General features: G+C 35.9%; 1 protein-coding gene across 1 annotated transcript in view; it reads left to right on the top strand.

Moving 5' to 3' along the window:
* PARD3B (par-3 family cell polarity regulator beta) overlaps positions 1-21887 on the top strand; it is a 942908-nt gene that overhangs the window by 594877 nt on the left and 326144 nt on the right. The window contains exon 16 of the mRNA XM_045558633.1: positions 11249-11293. Within this exon, the coding sequence (XP_045414589.1) occupies positions 11249-11293 (45 nt within the window). The remainder of the gene's footprint in view (positions 1-11248; positions 11294-21887) is intronic.

The following is a 21887-nucleotide window of genomic DNA, read 5'->3' as shown; positions in this document are numbered from 1 at the left end:
TATATTTATCTAGGAGGGATCTTACACAAGTAGTCCTTCCCTTGTCACAGATGGAAAAAAATGAAGCAAAGACTGACTAGAACTTTTGTAAACTGTGACTGTTTATCACGTAAAGATGAAGAAAATACTATATTTGCCATCACTGAGGTTGCCCACAACTCAACATAATATGGAGTAGAGAGCAGCAATATGCTTGGAGACAAAGCTAAAGCATTCTGGGGTAGCGTGGGGGTTACACAAATGGAGAGAACATTCTTGAAAGACGTGGTCCCAGGAGGAGTAATAGTAGAGTATTTATACAGGTGAATTTTGAGCCATTTCCAGCAAAGGTTAAAGACATATGGGAAGAAACCCAGAATCATTGTATATGATTTCATTAAAAGGTGAATAGAAGACAATGTAATGGGAAAGGTAAAAAGGGTTCAAATCTTGAATACAAAGCTAAGGAGACTATATTATTCTTCAGGCAGTAGAATATTAGTGAAGGTTTTGGATAGCTTAGAAAAATGATGAAAGTAATATTGAGCATGAGTTAATGTTGATGTGGTAAACAAGATGTGTAGTAGAATTGGGGAGACCAAGGTCGCTCAAGAACAAGTTGGAAGCAATTGCAAACACTCAGCCATGGACTGGTGAAAGCCTTGGGTCCAGTTATAAGAATTTGTGGAAGGGAGACTTGACAGCTAGCCATCTGTGACTGTTGTTTGTTCATGAAGACGGCACATATGCTGTCAGGACAAGGGAACGGCCCTGAGCCTTGACGTGGTTTCCTTTCAGTCTACAAGTTAGCTGCATTTTCCTTGTTGTCCTGTATTCAAATAAACAAAACTTTTCTCTTTTCAGCATCGATCTCATAATAACCTTGTATAGGAAAGAAGCAGGTGATGACACCTCCAAAGAACATCACCCTCAGTCACTGGTCATGTTCTCAGCTCAGTGTCCTCTCCATTATGTTTTAAGACTCTAGCAGTCTTAGGGCCATTCGTTCTGTGATTTAGGATAGGCTGTAGTTACATGGGCAGAGAGGTTCCAATATATTAACTATTTGTAAATTTATTCCAGAGAAATGTAAAAACTGTACTATGAAACTTGTTATAAAATTTATATCATAATTTTCATTCACTGAGTCATGAAGATGGAGCTGAGAGTTCAGGGGAAGCAAGGTGGTTAGAGTGGACAGAGCAGTGTACCAGAGCAGAGAGAGCTGCACAGAGAGAGAACTCAGATATACTTAGCGAGTTTCCGTTAAGTGGTACACAGAGTATTGACCAGAACATGCATGTGAGAAAACTACCAAGGCTGGCCCTAAACGATCCAGGAAACAGTACCCAGAGCACATACAGGACTGGGAATAATGTCTGTTCCCACCAATAAGATTGGAAAAATCTCTTCATTCATAGGACATTGGATAAGGTATGCATAAGGACATTGACTGTGAGGTAGGGCATAATCAGCCTACAGTGAATGCTACCATAGTCCTGTCTGACAAATCTTAAAAGCAAGACCCCAGAAGATCAGCTCTTTCCAAGTAACTCAGCTGTGTCTCAAAGATTTTTTTTTTAATTATAGGAACATAAAAATATCAAGCATTCGAGTCTTCTATAGCCTTACTGATTTTTTTTGTCTACTTGTTCTATCAATTATTGAGAGAGATTGTTTAAATCTTCAACTGTTTCCCTTGTTCTTCTATGAATTTTTGTCTCATAAATTTTGAAGCACTATTACCAGGTGCATAAACATTTAGAATTATATTGTCTTGATGATTTGGCTCTGCTATCACTATGAAATAACACAGCAGCCAAATATATATTCTTTTCAAGTGCACATAGAACATTTAACAGGATAGACCATATTCTGGACTATAAAACAAGTCTCAAAAGTTTTTAAAGGATGTAAGTCGTACAATGTAGATTCTGTCACTATAGTGGAATTAAATTAGAATTCAATAATGGAACTGTGGATATCTACAAATATTCTTAAAATAATACACTTTTCAATAGCACATGGATCAAAGGAGAAACCAAGAGAAATTAGAAAATATTTGAACTGGATGAAAATAACACTAGCTATCAAAATTTGTGGAATAAAAAAAATTGTCAGTTACCACTAAGAGGATAATTTATAGCACTGAACTATATTAGACAAGGAAGAAAGGTCTCAAATAAATGACTTTAGCTTTTACTTTAACAAAATAGATAAAGAAGAATACAGTAGTCCCCACTTATCCATGAGGGATACATTCCAAGACCCCCAGTGGTTAGCTGAAACCTCAGATAGTAAAAAACTACGTACACCATACACCACAGTTGATCTGATAATCAAGATGGCTGCTAAGTGACTAAGGGGCAGATGGCATATACGTCATGGACACGCTGGACAAAGGAATGGTTCGCATCTTGGATTCTATGAAGCAGGGTGGCACAACGTTTTACATGCTACTTAGAGTGGTTCACATTTTACAACTTATGAATTATTTCTGGAATTTTCCATTTAATATTTCAAACACAGTGGGAAACTGAAGCCACAGATAGTGAACACAGATAAGTGGGACTACTGTAAATTTAACCCAAATTAAGCATAAGAAGAGAAATAATAAGAATCAGAGCAGAAATTAATGAGCTGGAAAGAAAATTGAGAAAATCATTGAAACCAAAGGATACTTTTTGGATAAGGTCAATAAAAATGATAAACCATTAGCCAGACTGATCAGTGTAAAAGACAAGACACATGAATATTATCAGGATTGAGAGAGGGACATCTCTACAGATTTTACAGATGTTAAACGGTTAATAAGGCAATATTATGCACAGTAAATTTGAGAACTAAGATGTCATGGACAAATTTCTTAAAAGATTCAAACTGGAAAACTCATGCAAGAAAATATAGTCTGACTAGCCTTGTATGTATTAAAGAAGTTGAATTATAGTTAATACTTTCCACAAAGGAAACTCCAGGTCCAGATGGATTTACTGGTGAATTCTAAGTGTTTTATAGGAAGAAATAATAACAATTCTACAGAAACTCTTCCAGATAAATAAAGAAGGAGGCAGAATACTCTCCGAACTCAGTCTATGAAGCCATCATTACTCAGATACTAAAACCAGACAAGGACTTCAGAAAAAAGAAAACTTTGGCCAGGCACAGTGGCTCACGCCTGTAATTCTAGCATTCTGGGAGGCTGAGGCAGGAGGATCACTTGAGCCCAGGAGTTTGAGGTTGCTATGAGCTAGGTTGATGCCATGGCACTCTAGCCTAGGCAACAGAGCGAGACTGTCTCAAAAAAATGAAAAAAAAAAAAAAATGAAAACTTTGGGTTCCTATCCTTCATGAACTGCTATAAAATTCTATTTTAAAATTTAGCAAATTGAACCCATCAATATATAAAAAGATAATATTTCATGACCAGCAGGGCTTCATGTAATGTTGATTTCACATTTGAAATCAATCAGTGTAAGTCACATATTAACAGACTAAAAAGGAAAAGCCATGTGGTCACATCAGTGGGCACACAAAAAGAACCTAATGTCATTTAATGAAAGATAAAAATTTTAAAGAATATTATTTGGGGTCAAATTTGTGATATAATTATAAAGAAAAGCAAGAGAATTATAAAGTAGAAAATTCAGGATTGTGAGGAGAGAAAGGAATGATACTGGATTAAAACAAAATAATTTTCTTAAAGTAGTTGATACACAGTGTTTTATTGTTGTCCTATATGCCTTACACATGTAAGTATTTTTAGCTCTTTAGTATTTCATAAAAGCAATTTTTAAAGCTAGCATTTTTGTTGGCTTTTTTCTGAAATTATATAACAGAAAGGCATTTATTTACTCTATTTACAGCTTTGGAAACTCATAACATTTGCATATTGAAAGGAGAGCTTTTTTTTTTTTTACCAAGTATTCAATTTTTTTAAGAAATGCAATGTGTTTTTTCTATAAACAGAGGAAACTCAATTTCAAGTGTGATACCATGTGAAGAACAACACTGTGATTAGTGTCAACAAGCCAAAACAATAGATAGGAACTAATACACAAGTCATTAGTCACATATAACTCAGTCATTAGAGAAAGACAACAAAGTGTGACTAGCCTAACAATCATATGTTTTTTCTACATTTCTATAGTTCACTACTCAAAATATAAGTGAATTTATATTTATTCCAAACAATTCTATCGTGTTTTGGTCTTTATTTAGACCTGTCCAAGAATTAGACCCCAATCACCTTCTCCTACCCCTTCCTTGCCAGGAACTTGTCTGAAAATTTGCCGGAAGAATTTTACAATGTTTATATATGTTTATGCTACATCATTTCTATAATTATATAGGTACCACAGTGAACAATTATTCATTAGTCTAGAATACTTTGTTGAATGGACATATCCGAATTGCTATTCTTTCTTTACTCTTACACATAGTACATTCACTCGCTCAGGGGACATTAATGTGTACCTAAGGGGTGATAGGCATGATTCTAGGCTAAAATGGAAAAACAAGACATATTCCCTGCAAAGATATTCATAGTTTAGTGGGAAACAGACCCATATGCAAGTAAGTGAGATATTTACAAATTATTTTGGTCCCTAATCTCGGCCTGGAGACCTAGAGAAGATGACATTTGAATGTGACCTTAGAGCATGTTTGCCAAGCAAGAGAGTGGATGAATTTTCATTACAATCCAGAAGGAATAGTATGTGCTATTTGTATATCGTACCAACTTATGAAGTTGCATGGCCTATTTAAAAACATACTTCCGATGTGCTGGAGTGTAGAGAATTTGGCAGAAGTGGTGAGATGTGAGACAATCTTAATCTATTTTTGAGCACCTACTTCTGCTAGGTTGCATGGTAAGTTTTTACATCCTGTTAAGTTGTCTCATCCTGTGGGGCATTATCTACATTTTACAAGTTCAGTAAGCTTGAAAAAGATTCAGTAATTAGTTCACACTCATACATGTAATTAGCCTCGGAATCCACGTCCCTTTGACAGCAAAAGTTGTGTTCTTCCCTCCTTTTCATGCTACTCCCTTCTCATGACTAAGGGTGTCCCAGGGCATAAAAGTTGTCTTTGCTCCTCTCAAATCGATTGGTTCAAATACTCACCGAAAACCTTTATCATCTTTGTGAACCCTCATGTCTGTCTGACCTTCCACTGTTCCTAAAGCATGCCCTTTTTTCTCTATTAAACTATTTAACACATCTTATTGTGTCAAATATATTATTTGTTTGTGTCTTCTCAGACCACAGGGTTGACTATCTGATTCTTTTGAGAAAGATGGTGTTTATTGAATGGTTAAATCAATTCATGAATGTATGAAGGGAATGATCTGTTTTTTCCAATACTCTTCAATGAGCTAAAGACAATAGTATGAGAACATATGAAAAGTATTAAATTTTTCCAACTTCCGATTTAAGACTTTTTAAAGCAGATAGAGAAAGAAAGGGAATTTTAAAGTGATCACTGAAGAGTTGTGAACATATGGATAGCTGGATAATTCTGAGGGGAATGGGTCCCTCATTTTTACCCTGTGTCACCATGGCCAAGAGATAGATGCCTTATAATATTGGAAGAAAACATCAGCTGCTGAGTTCTGATTAGCATATTGTCAGAGCAGCAGCACATCCGGACGGAGCACAGTGCTTTCGGGGAAGCTTGCTAAGATAGATGAATGTTTGCACTATTATTTTGTACTAATTTCCTAACCCCTTTTTCAGCAAAAGCCTTGTTTTGTTTTTTATAGGGTTGTGTGGGTTTTTTTCCCCCCAAGAGATGAAAGAATTTTTTAACACATAAAAATTCACAGTGATGAAAACTCAAAAAATTCTCCCTAAGGAGAAACAGTATGCCAAATAGTCATTGACATAAGAAAACACTATAAATTAATGCAGTAATAGTTCATGGTTGCTAAGGAGGGTACTTAATTTACAACTTAAAACAGGTTTGCATTCCTTAGAATCTGGAAATCAATCAGTTGCACAGAAATTGATCTGTTAAAAGAGAGGAAAATTGATTCTTAATATTGGCAGCCACATCAATTTTTTTTAAAGTTCTGAAGGAACAACTCTTGGAAACAAATTTATTAACCATTAAGGAAATACTTGATATTTAGTTTCCTAGCAAACTCTCCAAAGAGAAGTATTTATGGTCTCATTAGAAGATAAATTTTTATTGTGCCAAACATCAACTTCAAAATTGTAGTCTCTATTATGTCAAAGATATGAAAATCAAAACTTAAATGAAATGGACCTATATTAATATGTAAAAGAGCAGCATTGCATCACAGAGTGCTACTTTGCATCAAAGTATCTCAATATGAAGTAGTGGGAATCTGAACACATTTGCATATTCCTTATTTGTGACATAGTGTTGGCATTCTCAAAAAGAATAACTGTAGCTGATGGCAATGTTTATCTGAAGAGATTTGTGCATGTTAGCAATATACCATCTTCTGTCAGCATAAGAAGAGCATCTGGGCCCCATTAACTCACCAAATCTGCCACTGTTCTGCAAATTTTTATTAAGCAAGTGCAGTCCCTAATAGTCACTTATGTCATAGAATGCGTATCAAATGCTGTCAATAAGCAAGGGGATTGTTTTCCCCCAGTGAGAATGCATTTGAAGGGTATAAGAAGGTTTGACAAAAGAATAAAACACTTTAAGTGATCACTATATTAATATAAACGTGCCCTACTGGGAAGCCAATGCCTGTAAGTATTATGTGCACTTTAATGTTTGCCACTAACAAGTTCTCAGAGCGCCATCTTTTTCACGTATTTTTCTTCTCTCAATTCTGACAGTGAACCTGGTTGAAATTAAATGAAAAGACACAGTCTGTTTATCCACGCACTTTATAAAAAGGTGCCATTGGCGTCAGGCCGTTCTAATTAGCTTCAAAGGCCGCCCACAACCAGAGAACTAGAAACATGGGCCATCAGGCTGCTGCGTGTCCCAAACAAGCCTTCCGGAATCAGAGGACACACCAGGAAATTAACAAGTATCCAAGCCAAAGAGTGTCCTCTCTGTTAAGCACCTTATGGTAATTAAATCAAATAATGTTCATCAATCTTCTGTTGAATGTCAGAAAGCATAAGGTTAATATGGAAATCCTATTATCTAAATAAAACCTGGGAAATCTCAAGAGCAGCAAGTCCATGGTGCCCTCTAAGTAGGTGATAATGGTTACAATAAAAGCATATATGAATTACATCTTCAGAAAGACTCAACATTTCATTGATATTTCTTCAATTACTGTAACATCCCCTTAAGATCATCAAGAGCAAGTAGTACCAGTCCTTGGGTAAAACTTAAGAATAAGTAAAGGGAATGTAATAGGCTCTAAAACCTTAGAAAGAAAAGAAAAGAAAAGAAAAATCTGTCATCAGAAGCAGAAGGAAGTTAAGCTTTTGTTCCATCAACACTCTCTTGCTTGATGCTTTTAGTACTTAACTATTTTGAACCATTTTGGAATGGAAGACCTTTCCCACACCAGGTCCCTTCATTTTTCCATCTCTTGTAAATAAGTCCTTTGTTTAAAATGACGCATCTGTCATAATTCATATCGCTACCATTCCAATCACTGTGCTATCTAAATATTATGTAGTGAAAGTACTAGACTTAAGCTCTTGCCCCAAGAGATAACTTTAATAGTAGCTCTAAGGTAATGTGAGTTATAAAGGAAGTTGGGTATTAATTATAACACTTGCCATTTAAAAAAAACACAACTTGATGGCATGTGTAATTTTACCTCATTTTCTCATTTGCTACTGTTATTTAAATTGCTTCTCAGCACTAAGCATGTGTATAAAAGATGATTGTTCCAAATTTAACCTTTTAAATAAAATGTATTATATTAATTAAGTCATTACAGCTCCCTCTCTTTTCTATTATGTTTATTCATTTCTCTTCTGTCCTAAAGATAGACATCTGTGTCAGTGAATATTTTGGAGGAAGACCTTTAATTTTTATGCCTATCACCCATTTGGATTTTCTACACTGTTTTTTAAAATAGTTTATATTAGTGTTCTAGAGAATTTCAAATTGTCAATTAAAATAATGATAAGTATTCCTACTAGAAATAATAGACATTATTCAGCCAAAAAGTTAAGAAGGTACCTTGTTAAACCTAATTTGGCTGGGAAATTTGCAAGTACTGAAATCAGCTTAGATTTAATTTAAAAAAAAAAAAAAAGACCAAAACAACAAAAGCCTTACCTTTGTATGAATCCCTTTTTCAGAATAACTATACATAATAAGTCTATATAGCCTAGTGTGTTTTCTTTGCCTTTCTTCCACTACAAGATGAACTAGGAGCCAGATAAAGCAGGAGCAGGAGGTAATATCTGCTGTGGGTGTGGAATGATCCATGAGATAACAATGTAGAAGTACCTAGCACCCTGCAGAAGCATGATATGTTCTCAATTATTTTCTCCTTCTATTTCTTTATAATCCTGAGCAAGTGGAATCATAAACACCACAACCATCGTCAAATTCACCACCTTTACCGCTCTCACAGCTTCCATTTATGAAAAGTTTTCATTTATTGAGGATTATGTATCTGGAACTGTGCTAAATGTTTTTGTGCATTTCTTTCATTTAGCTGCCACAACTCCCTTCATACTGTTTTTATTCCTATGTTTTATATGGGGAAACTAAGATTAAAAAGTTTAGTAACTTGCCTGGTAACGCTGGCATTTAACCCACATCTGTGTCATTATTAGCTATCATATTATTCTGTCTTTCTCTTTTGTTTCTCATTAATGATAATGACAACAGTTAATATGTATTAAGTATTTACTATATGATCTTCTAAGTAGTTTGCATATACTTATACATGTCGTCATCATCACAAACCGATGAGGTAAGCAATATTATCCCCATTTTATGTATGATGAGATGGAGGCACAGAAAGTTAAAATAACTTGCACAAAGTTTCCCAGCAAGGATTCTAGTGCAGAAAGATGATTTTTCATCCGTGAAATGGGAAAGACTATAGCTTGAACCTATTAGAATTGTAGATTTCCAAACATGTTAAACAAAATTATAGCTAATGCTTGTTAATATTGGTCACCACAGGAATATTTCTATTAATAGCATATATTAAAAAAAAGATAATTTTCTAGCAGATAGGTGTTTATGTGTTTTCTTATATTTCAATTGGTCATTCTTCAAATTTTCAGATAGTAACTCTTCTTTGACTCTTATCACAAGTATAATGGAGTGATTAAGAGTGTCAGGTTTAATTTCTGGCTCTTTCATTTAGGAAGTGTGTGTCAGTTTCTTTCTCTGTAGCATAAGGATAACAGTAATAATATCTATCTTTCCAGGTCATCATGAGGATTAAATGAATTGGTAAATACAAAGTGCATAGAACCTGCATATTATAAGTGCTCAAGACATATGAGCTTCTGTTGTTATTTTTAATCATTATCATTGTTTTTCAGTATTTTCCTACTCATACTGTAGACTCCGCTGTAAGTGTTTTTAGGCCTGAGAAAGAATTTGGCTCACAATCGGTGCCTGGTAAACATTGTCTGACTTACTTCGCAACTGGAAATGAAGCAAAAAGTCTTACAAGATTTTTAAGCCATTGAGAACAGGATAATCACAGACATGCTTCTATCTAGACAATGAAGAAATAGACAGCTGAGGCAAGGAGGGCCAGGTGGCAGTGGGAAGACCGCGTAGAGTAACTGGGTCAGTTCAATATGACTGGATGTTGTGGGCAGACGGAGAGGGACGTGTTAGTCTGAGACCAACCTAGTGTTTGGAAAATGGAGTAGAACCTCCTTCTAAGGAAGTTTTCTCTCACCTTGCTTCAACCCTTGAGCACCTGAGTTTTATAGATTAACATAGGCGGTGGCACATGGTAAATAATGACCAGCTTTTGTCAAATATTAAAGTAGTAATCCAGGCAGAGACACTTAAGGATTAATAACTTTGCATGTATGCTCGTGAAGGATATTGATTAGTAGATTTCATACAGTGTCTTTTCCTGATACTATATCAGGGTAGTACTAGCCTCATAGAATGGGTCGGGAAATCCTCCCTCCTCTATTTTCTGGTAGAGCTTCTGTAGAATCGGTATTACTTCTTCCTTAAACATTTGGTAGAATTCACCAGGAAGCCATCTGGACCTAGAATTTTCTTTGTGGGAAAGTTTTCCTTACTCATTTTTTAAAAAGGTAACTATAGGGCTATGCATATTATCTATTTCTTCTTATATAAGCTTTGGTAATTTGTGCCTTTTAAAAATGCATCCATTTCATCAGATCTGTGTTGATCTAGGATTCATTTTTCCCCACTATTGAGACAAGACCCTTCTTCATATTCTACCTCATGCCCCCGGATTATGAAGTTTTCTACTGCAGCTGCTGGGAATAGGCACTATTCCTAGCCCTGTGTGGACTTCAGATACTTTTCCTTTCTACTTTTGCGTGGTTCTTTGCCAGGGCTTGAGTAATTTCCTCACACACATGTGATCATCAGTATTTAACTGAATACAGATTCTCTGAGGCTATCAGAGAATTCTGTATCGCTCTCTCCTCTCTGAGTCTCTGCCCTGCAAACTCCATCTGCCTTGGCCTCCCTGGACATCCAGGACCATGTCCTTAAGTCAGGGACATCATGGGTTCTGTGTGTGGGTCCCCATCCCTGTGCAGCTGCCCGGAAACTTTCTCCAGACAGTAAGCTGGGGCAATTGTAGGGCTCACCTCATTTGTTCTCCGTCTCTGGGGAGTCATTGTCGGCTGATGTCTAATCAGTTGAATGCCTTTGTTTCATGTTTTGTCTATTTTTTTTAAATTGTTTCAGGGGGGATTACAAATCTGTTCTTTTTACTCCATTTTAACCAGATACAAAGTCTAATCCTTAAGTATTGAATATATATATTGTTGTTATACTCAAAGAGTTTTTATTGTATTAATATATCATACATCTCTAGTTCCATGAATTTAGTTTCTCCTCTTTTAAACACGTAAGCAACAACCCAGGTAAAAGAACTGAAAATATTTAAAATTAAGAGAAAATGATCTTATATTTATAGATCTAATAAACATATATTTCTTCATAGTTGCCTTTAAAATGTCTAGTAAAAATCAGGTACCCCAGCATAGGTTAGGAGAAAAAAACTTCCTCAAATCATTGCCAGTAAAAGATTTAATTTATTGTGAATCTATATTAATTTATTGTTCAAAAAATGTCTGATTTACAAGCAGATCTGATCCTTGTCTCTTTTATTTCTTCTCCTCAGTGCCAGATGAAAGCAAAGTTCATTCATTGGCTGGACAAAAATCGGGTAAGATATTCCTTGTAACTGACTTTATTTTCCCTCTTCCTGGAAATCACTGGCTGTGTTTTAGTAGCAGTTGGAACCTGTTTCTATCCACTATTCACTGAAAGGCTTTCTAATTAATACATGAGATGTCTCTGACTTCCACAAAGATGAATTATTGCTTGGCTGTGTGTATGGTGGCATAATGTATGCTGACTCAAAATGTTTGGGAGGAAAGAATAAAGGTTTCCCAAAAAATAATTATAAAACCAAAACTCTTAAACCTATCTTCCAGCTGAACACTTAAAAAAAGTTGTAAATAAAACCCAGGAAAGTTTGAAATTCTTTCCCATGCTGACTTTCACATTAAAGCAGCAGGACAAAGAATTCCAGGGTAAGAAAGACGTGGACATTTCTTTCTCCTGGAGAAGGAATAGGCCAGGCACGGTGACTCACGCCTGTGATCCTAGCACTCTGGGAGGCCAGGGTAGGAGGATAGCTTGAGCTCAGGAATTTGAGACCAGCCTGAGCAAGAGCGAGATCCCCTCTACCTAAAACAGAAAAATTAGCCAGGTGTCATGACACACGCCTGTAGTCCCAGCTACCAGGGAGGCTGAGGTGGGAGGATTGCTTGAGCCCAGGACTTTGTGGTTGTTGTGAGCTACAATGACACCACAGCACTCTACCCGGGATGACAAAGTGAGACTCTGTCTCAAAAGAAAGAAAGAAAGAAAGAATGATCTTTTTGCCTGTCATCAAAAAGGATTGTGTCAGAGATGACTGTATTATCTTTCTTTAGACTCATGAATGAACCCTCTGGAGGTTCCCTAGGAAGTCCCCAGGATAGTGAGGAAGTCTCCTTGCTCTTTTTCTATTACATACAAGGTACCTTCACTCCTAAAGCGAACCTGCAGTAGCCTGCCTTCTCCTTCATCATCATGTATTCACATTAGTTGAGAACATTTAAAGCTACTAAGTTAGTAAATAATTCAGAAATCCATTTCTTCTAAGTGTACATTATTTTGGGGGGAAAATACCCATTTTACTCTTAGAATTGCCACTGCAAACAACAGAAGGGTTATGGTTTGTTAGCATCCCTCTGTTTCTGAAACAAAGAAGTCTCTCCCGTCGCCGAGCATCTCCTGTGTTTATGTGCCAATTATGTTTTCAGCAGTATGTGGCCTCAATGCCTCATTACCTCCATCATGTTCCAGGGCGAGATTATGATTTTTTTTTTCTTTTCTTCTTTCTCCAGATTCTCTAGTGATAGAAGCAGGGAAGGGCTGGTTCACAACTCTTAGATTTTCTTTTTTTTTTTTTCCTGTTCCTCCTAATAAAGAGTCTAAGAGGTTAGATCGCTGTGAGAGAAAAGATGTCTGTGGGCATGATAAATTGTGGCATGCTGCTTGTTCCCATCTTCTGCGTCCATTAAACTCTCCACCACTGGAAATATTTTTAGGAGCCTGAGAAGGAAGTTCTCATGACCAAGGAACCCCAAGGATAGCCTATGTTATTTTCATCTTAAATGAATCATACTGCTTTTAGTTCTCTCACATATATTAATACCCGAAGATTAAAGCCTTTTTTTTAATGCACTGGGAGAGGCTTCAAGGTAAAAAGTTGAAGTGATTTGATTTTTTCAGAATGTTTATCAATTTGGTTTTTGAAAATGAGCAAATAATAAGCTTTCTGGCTTTTGTCAGGAAAGTCAAATCTTGCTCTACTCTGAATTTAACAAATGACTGTTAGCGGGTAATTAAAAGTTATTGTCACTCTTTTTAAATGAGAACATTGTCAAGTTTAATATTAATATATTTCTGTAATATTTTAGGTAAATTTGAATGATCTGTTATGTAGTATAATATAAAAATATTAATAAAGAACTACTCTAAGTATAAAATTTGAAGTAAAAACCTTCCAAAATTAAAAAATAAAAGTCAAAAAAGGCAGAATTTTAATTCTGTCAGGCAGGTTCATTGTAAAATCCACATGGTGACTTCACTTTAGCTAGTAGATAGAAGTAATTCCAGAAGTCTTTATATCACATCAAGCGCACTGTATAAATACATTTGATGTTTTAAAGATTTCTGTTACTGCTATTCCAACATTTATTATACTTCATATTTGTAAATATTTTTATATTCTATCACTGCAAAATTAAGTTTTTCATTGGGCATCTGTGGAAATGATGAAAAGCAACCAAAACCTGGGTAACTTTGAAGCAAAAGTGGCATGCAATGAAGAGGGCCAGTCACCTAAAATTATATATTCTAGAGTTACATTAAATGAGAGTGTCCTGTAAAACATAAGAGACATTTGTGAGAAAACACAGAGCAGCGTTAAAGAAAAATATGCAACTAAGGTTATAAATTTATACAATCCAAGAATATACCCTTCCCCAAGTTTATATTTATTTTTTGGAAAATGAGTCTTGAGTTATAATGCTCCTCAGGAACTCATCCCTCACATCAAATGTCAAGTGTATTGCATTTATGTAGAAGAATTTCTTCTTGTTACTATCGTTGTTGCTGCTGCTGGTGGTGGTAGCAGTAGAGAATTAAAGGTCCTCTTGATTCTGACAATCTCTTTCAGTTACAAAATCATTTTAAAAATTCACCTAATATATAACTATAGTCAGAATCCGCTACAGGCAGTCTGCGGCCACTAAGCAAGTTGCCAGGTTGTATTTTAATTTGTAAAAATTCTGAGATTCATACTTGTCTTACCAGTGTTAAAAGGGATCACTCAACCTCTGTTTGTTGTAATATCCATTCTTTCCGAGATCCTTTCTTCAGAATATTTAGGTAAAAACATAATTTTTTATGTGCTAGGAAGAAAGAGTATCTCTCTGTCTTTAATTATACAAATGTGGGCAACTTTTATACTATCCAAGACCAACAGAAAGTTAAATTAAATTGTGTGTGCTGACCTAACTCTGTCATCCATCCTCTTATTTGAGATGATATTCAACATTTTAATAAATTCATATGAGTTAAAATTTCTTCTGAGTCAGCTACTTAGTGTGTAAAGAGCCATTTCATGCCAAGTTCCATCTGTTGGTCTGGCTTGGGTACCTCCCAAATTTGTGACAAAAATTTTGGCACCCTTTGCTTGGCTTAATCTTTAAATGGTTGATTCCTTAGAGCTCAGATCAAATCAAAAGCCCAGGTAAGATAAATCTCTCTAAAATTTTTGGCCCAAAATGTAGCATTCCCCTCACCCCTTCTGGAATCAATCCAGTATTCTTGAGACTCCTCTAGTGACCTGTTTCTGGGGCTTCCCCTGACAGTACGTTGCATCTCATTATCCTGGCAAGGAAGACAGCAGGATGACTACACTGTTTCTAATCTTGTGGAGTCCTGCTCCACATATGAGAGGTGTGTATGTCTATGGAATGGTGAGACCTTCCTAGAGAACTTATAAATTATCTTTCATTTGTCTCCTTTAAGGAAAATCACAAGTTTCAGAGAGCATTGGAAAGCCAAAAATGTCTTTACCTATTTCTCTGTCTCACTAATTGAATTCTGACAAAATTCAAATCCTAGCAATGTATGAAGGGAAAAAAAAACCCAGAAAGGTGTATATTTTAAACAATAAAACCATTTTTTAAAATGCCAGATCTTCTTAGGGAACATTAGAATCCAGAGAAAATGACATCAAATTTGACATTGCTTGTATTATTATTATTAGGTTTTAACTTTGGGTATCCTCAGAATCATAAAGTAATTCTGAGAAGAAATCCTTTCTTATTTTTTTTCTATATACTGAACCAATGAACTGACAATGAAACCAATAGTTTAATGCTCCCTCTGCATTCAGACAGAAGGGGCTTATAAAGTTTACTTTTTTTTTTTTTTTAGTATCATCATCTTCTTTTTCTTTTTTGTTTTGATTTACTGCTTGGAACTGTTTTAATATGTATTGACTGTCTGCAGAGATCTTTGCTGACCCAGCTCTTTAAGATGATGCAGTACTGTAGAAAGCCGATGAGTTCTTCTTTATGAGCTCTGACATATTAATTAGCAAAATGGACTAAAAAGCTTTACTATTTCTGTTTTAATTTCTTATATTCTCAAACACCTGTCTATATAGCTGTAAAACAGGCAAGTCTGTGAAAGTAATGGTTGGCAGTAAGTCCAGACCTTTTCTGAGACAAGTTTATCAATTAATGAGCAAGTACTCATTAAAAACCTAGGGGGATATTTCTGTGTGAGGTGTCTTGCAGCCACCAAGTATGGTTGATATCCTAACACTGTTTACTGATGAAGAAACTGAAGCTCAGGGCATGTGAATACTTGTTCTCTCAACTGGTAACTAGTGGGGTTAGGATATGCACCTAGATCTTGTGTGGTAGAACTTATGCTTTGGGGCAATTCATGTTCCATCAGCATGTATCTAATGCCCCACAGTCCCAGTAACTGAGAATATAGGAGAAGACACAGTCCTTATGTGACTGACACACACATATCAAGATATCCACTGAATCCCATATACCTTTTATAGCCTCCACCAGCTGAACAAGGAATAGAATAGCTGTAATTTCTCCAACAAACTTCTGTCATTCAGTCACTATGAGAAGGGCACCTAATCTCTTTATGCTTGCCTTTGTTTCCTTGCGTGCGTGTATGCATGCGTATATGTGTGTGAATGTGTGGGCCAAGTAGAGAGATGTATGAGAGAGAAGATGTGCATGTGACGTGTATAAATTACAGCTAAGGTTCACCTGCATATGATGTATATCCTTATAGTCAGGGCTGAAAGTTTAATATGCGAGTCGCTACTTTGGCAGAACTTTACATTCTGTTCTAAATGCAATGTGTATAAATTCCAACTAGAATGTTCTAATGTGGCCTAAGAAATTTCTGGATCCTCGCAAAAGTATAGAGCTTTTAAAAACATAAGGTGATTGGATAGTCACTTTAATAAAACAACGAGTTATTAAATGAGGTTTCATAAATTTTGTTGACTCAGCATTCTATGCTTTTTTAGAATATCAAAATTAAAATATGCATTTAGATTTTGGGAGACAACCGTGGTCATTTTTTATATTTGAGTCTTCTAATTGGTTTGCCATCTTTGTGACTTTTTGTGGTTGTTGTTGATGAGAAACTAAAAGTTTAAAGTTAGTGGTTAGTGGACTTGAATTCTGTTTCTTCCCTCATCAATTGGTTAAGATATTATAGCATGGTTATTCATTTGGATAAACATCTTTATTGAGAACTTTCTAAGCTTTTGTCATTTGTTATGTTGGATGACTATGGCTTTAGACACTTGAAATGTGTACATTTCCCACATGCTCCAGCTTTAGTTTACATTTCCATGGGATTCAGGAAGTTATCATAAAAAAAATCATGATATGTTCAGGGTTCTTCCTATATAAACTTACTTGGGAAGAAACCTTGGTATTTCCTACATTGAAAAAAATTATTGAATAATGTGGTCTCTAAAATTCAATGAATCAAACTGAATTAGAAACAAATATTCAACTTTTTAATAAGATTTTTTACTACTTATATATAAATATTGAGAAGATTTGGGTATCTCTGAAATTCATGGGAGTAAATAAAGAGACATCATATTTTTCCAAATCAAATTTCACAATAAATTATTTTAGTTCTACTCATGTTTATTAAATGCCCACTCTGTGGCAGCTGTTGTGTTAAGTGCTAGAGATACGAAGTGAAATAAGACATGTCCCCTGCCTTAGAAAAATTATCTGTATTGTGGTAAGGGAGAAAGAATAAAAATGCCTAATTCAATATTGATTTGGTACCTTCATGCTGAAGAATTCCATGCAGAACTATTGCTTGGTTCTACTTGGGATTGGGGATGGATGTCATGTTTCAGAATAGAAGTGCTTCCATAGCAGGAGCTGGAAGCTAAATATCAATAGAAGTCTGAGATATAGGAACAGTCAATGAGCTCACATATTTCAGGCATATGGAAAGTTATGCAAACATGAAACATCATGGTGTATTCAAGAAACTTTAAGCAATTCAGTGTGGCAGAAGTACAAATGGAGAATGATAAGATACCAGGTTGAGCAAGTCCACAGAGGTTAGACCATGGGGGTCTCCTACCAAATGAAAGAGTGTAATTTTATCTTACATCCTCAGAAAATGTAAACAAATTAAGGAAGAGTGGTCACTTTTATTTTCGAGTCAAAGCAATCTCTTGGCTGTGGGAACTTGAAGGGAGCCTCCCAAAAATGCAAAGAAACTATTGTGATAGTCCAGATAAGAGATGATATGGGCATAAATTTAAGTTATTAGCAATAGGACTGGAAAGAAAAATAAGATATATTTAAGCAATAGAGCCTTGAGGCTTTTTCTTGGTTTTTTTCTATTAGTATTAAATTTAGTGGGTGAGTAAAAAAGAGGATCCAATTTGATTGTCATTGTATCAGTCAGCTATTGCTACAATTATGTTGCCTAATAAAAGCAACAGTAAACATTTACTTCTTGATCACATATTTTTAGGGGAACTGGGATTTGCTGAACTCAGTGTTTGCATTTAGCTCCAACCTACAAGTTAGGACCAGATTTTCTGCATGTGTCTTTTATCCTCCTTGACCAGTGGTTTCCTGAGGCATGTACTTTTGATAAGAATGAGAAGATGGAGACAGGGTAAATGGAGAGAAAAGCTGTAACCATGTGCCAGAGCCTTCACGCGGTAAGTGAAGTGATGGCAAAAGCAGTAGGGGCAAGGCTACATGGGCACAGAGGGAAGGGTGGCAGGCTGGCAGGAGCTGTGGAGGAGTAGGGACTGCCTGTGGGTGAAGTGAGAAATAAGGAGGAGTTGGGTCCCCACCCAACCCTGACCTGCATGATATGGATATGAGGGCTGCCAGGGAAGCAGAATTCTTAGAGAAGAGCTAGATGTCAATGAAGGCAAAAGAGTGGGGAGATTTTCAGAGATGAGGTTGAAAGTGAAAAATACATTGTCAACTGTGGAAGGAAAGTTGGACCTAATAAGGCCAGGTGGAACAGCCTGGGGTGGAGGGGAAAGGTGGGACTGTGAGTCACACTGGAAGATGTACAGATGGTGTGAGGCCGACAGCACAGGAAGAACAGAAGACTACATCTCCTATCTTGGAAGTGACGAGGATGGCAGTTGTGATGGGCCTGGTTTGTGCAGATGGCTGGCTCTGCAGTTGCCAAGAGAATTCGTCCCAACTCTTTTGGTGAATAGAGAAAAGGCTTGGTCCAGTTTAGACTCAGTGGTAGCCTGGATGAATTATTTCTTATAAAGGTCTCCTGTCTCTGATGAATATGAAGATAAAGAATTTGCAGGGGAAAATGGTCCCAAGGTTACAGAAGTTTGAGAAGGTGCCTGATTTTCAATAGGTTTAGAATTTGAGAGGTGACTTCAGCTGGAGTGAGTTTCAGTAGACAGGAGAAGAAAAAACAAAAAACAGCATGAAGTGGCTTGAGGAGGAATGGGAAGTGGAAACCAGCTAGGATGATGTTTACAGAAACCTAATAGTAAGAGAAAGGGGAGAGAAATATATCTAGAGAAGATAAGAAAAGTTGTTCTTATTCTGTTTTATGTTATTAATGAGAAACACTAAACCGTGCTTATAGACTGAAAGAAAGGTATTTGTCAGAGAAGGGAGAAACAGGAAAGGGGAAATTGTTAAAGGAATAGGATTAAGAATATAGTTTTGTATTAATAGTAGTTGACATTGGAGAGGAAAAGCCTAGATTGTAGGGAGAGTGGTAGGGAATGCCTGTGTTACAGGTAAATTTGTAGGTAGAGGGGGTAAGAAATTACAGATGTGCATTAACATCTGAATTTTTTGGATAATATCAAGTCTGTACATAATGATACTATAGTGTTGGCCAACAGGCTGTCCAAGAAAATAAGAAACACTATAGATAATACATAACCTGTGTTGGGATATGTTTAAGTCATTGAAACAAAATAGGAAGGAAAACTATGAAATATATACTTCACACACACTACACTCGAGGATTGGATTACAGATGAGCTACAGTTTTCCCGCACACTAAAATGTTTCTTATCTCTTGCAATTAGATTTCCAATTATCTACTTATGGTGGAATTATAGATGTTAGGGCTAAAATGAAGCATTATGTAATCTCTGGTAAAACCAGCTTATTTCAAAGAGTAGACTGAGGCCAAGATGGGTAAGTGACCCTCACCAAAGGCCCAGCTGCTGAGCAGCAGAACTGAGGCTCAGGTCTGTTGACTTCTATGTCAGCAATCTCTTACTTTGTGAACTTCATAGCTACTAGTTTTGCCTGTTTTAAGAACCTAAACTGTCATTAAAATCTTCAAAATTTTCCCAAACTCACCCATGGATTATAGAAAGATAGATTTTTTTGGGGCAGCACTAAGTAATTTTTCCTTTAAACTTCTCCCGCTAAAACTCACCAGAATTGAAAAGGCTTCTAAATACAAAATGTCTGTATTTTGCTGAAAATTTTTACAGAGTTTGTACCAAAGTCTATTTATAATTGCTATTCATTATACTTTTTACTTTTATTATGGTGTTATCTTTCTTTCTTCCTTTAAACATACAGGCACAGAAGAAATTATGTTATTCTGAGTTTTCATAGAATTTGTTGATATGGCATATTTTGGTACACATTTGTCCCTTTGACCTTTTATATTGATATTTACATTATAAAACTTAATAGCAAAACTCTTTATTATCCTGTCTCTCATTATTCATAATTTGACAGTTTGGAGATAAAGTTTACTATGCTTAAGTGGGCATTGGTTTAGAAAATTTATAGTTTCTAAAATTTGTTGAATTGTTTGAATAAGCAAAAGATAGTTTTATAAGGAGAAGAGGGTATTTCTGTGTATGTCAAATTCTCTCAATGTGGTTGAACTCTCAAACTTCACTATCCATGGAGAATATGTGTCTTATATGTTTAGAAAACAATGGTTTGGAACTGACAATTCTAATTGTGCTTCTAAATGCCAGAGTGAACATCTATAGTAAAAAATGTTATTAAATGATTACATGATGGTTGATAGATACAAACTGAATGTTTGACATCAAAACTTGCTGTAGGCTGAGCTGTCTGCACCCAATGTGGATTAGCCTTGCAGCTGGAGAGATGCAAAAGTAGGAGCCCCAGAAAGCAGCGAGCAACTTAAAAATCATACTAAAATGCCATCAGCAATCAGAATATTATTATATAAATTTGAATTTACCTTGGGTAAAAACAAATCATTTTGAAGTTCTGTTTGATTTTTCTTCAATTCTGGGGAAGGGCACACTTATAACTTTGATTCAAATGGTAAAAAAGCAATTTATGTAACCAAAATGTTTGTTACCCTGTAACATTCTGAAATTTTAAAAAAAAGTCATTTTGAAAACATAGTAACTAAATATTAGCCTATAATTTGAGCATCAGTTCTGCCCTTTTTCCTTTATATTTAGGCTCCATCACTTAACTTTTTGCAATGAGAATATTCCAATAAAATCATTAAACTCTATACCTACTACCTTTAAATAATGACAGCCTAATTTATAAAAATTAGATTTGGAAAAGGATAGAAAGTTTTTCGGTTCGTATCTAATTATTTTAGAAAGATTTACACTGAGACGGTGAATTTAAAAATCACTCTTCTAAAGGAAGGTATGTGTAAATTAATTGTAGAGACAAAACAAGGTAACAAACAGACCTGAGACACTCTGATTCCAATGACCTGGAGAGAAGTTATAAGCTACCTACTTGTGAAGTCTTCTATTTTAAACTTCTGTGGAAAATCTAGTCTGCCAGTGTTCACTGAATGGCTCAGTGGTTTAAATCTTAAGTTTCCTCAACTAAAAATTAGCCAACATATAATATTGGAAGTACCAATTAAAAGCCCAACCTGGGAAATCTAAAGATGACCTCTTACGTAGAATTCCCAACCTATGTTGAATGATATAAAACTGAAATTTGATTTTTAAAATCTGATGAAGGTATAATATTGCCAACTAATAGTGAGAAATATTTGAAAATGTATTGGTTTTGATAACATTGGTATAACTTTATATTAGGTGAGTTGTGTGTGTGTATACATACATGAGTTTCCTAAATGAGTTGAATACTGTTTTGGGGGGGTGCAGGGGGGTGAGAGGAAGGGAAGCATTAAAAGCTGTATATTTCAAGAAGGATATTGCCTCCTTACAATATGTTCATTTCTTCCTACATTTAGGCTCCATTAAGGTGCCAAATTTCAATATCTTTAACAAGTCCTACCATGCCCTCTGTCACCTCGTTGTGACCTGCATTTTTAGCCCCTGTCACCCTCTTCCCCACCTCATCAGCCTCATCTGTCTATAGGTTCCCAACTCGCGGCTACACAGTTAGGGTCTGACCATATTGTGCTTGTTCATGCCTCAGCCCCGGCTGAGCCCTCTCCAGGCCCTGCCTCCCCGAGAAACCTTCTCCAGCTTCCTCAGGCAGAGGTCTCTTCTGGTGCCGAGTCTTGTTTGACTTCAGATATCTCTGGGCTCTGTATACATTTTAAGTTCTCTCATGCTTTCTTGCCCCAACTCATACTTCTGCTCCAGAGCCCATCAACCCTTGCAAGTGACAGAGGGAAAAAACCCAGTTTTTTCTAATCTCACACTTTCAACATGGAATACTCAG

This window comes from Lemur catta, chromosome 8 (assembly GCF_020740605.2).
Source record: "Lemur catta isolate mLemCat1 chromosome 8, mLemCat1.pri, whole genome shotgun sequence".
NCBI classification, from domain to species: Eukaryota; Metazoa; Chordata; class Mammalia; order Primates; family Lemuridae; genus Lemur; species Lemur catta.
The sequence above is the reverse complement of the archived record's forward strand: the minus strand, read 5'-3'. Positions and strand labels throughout refer to the sequence as shown.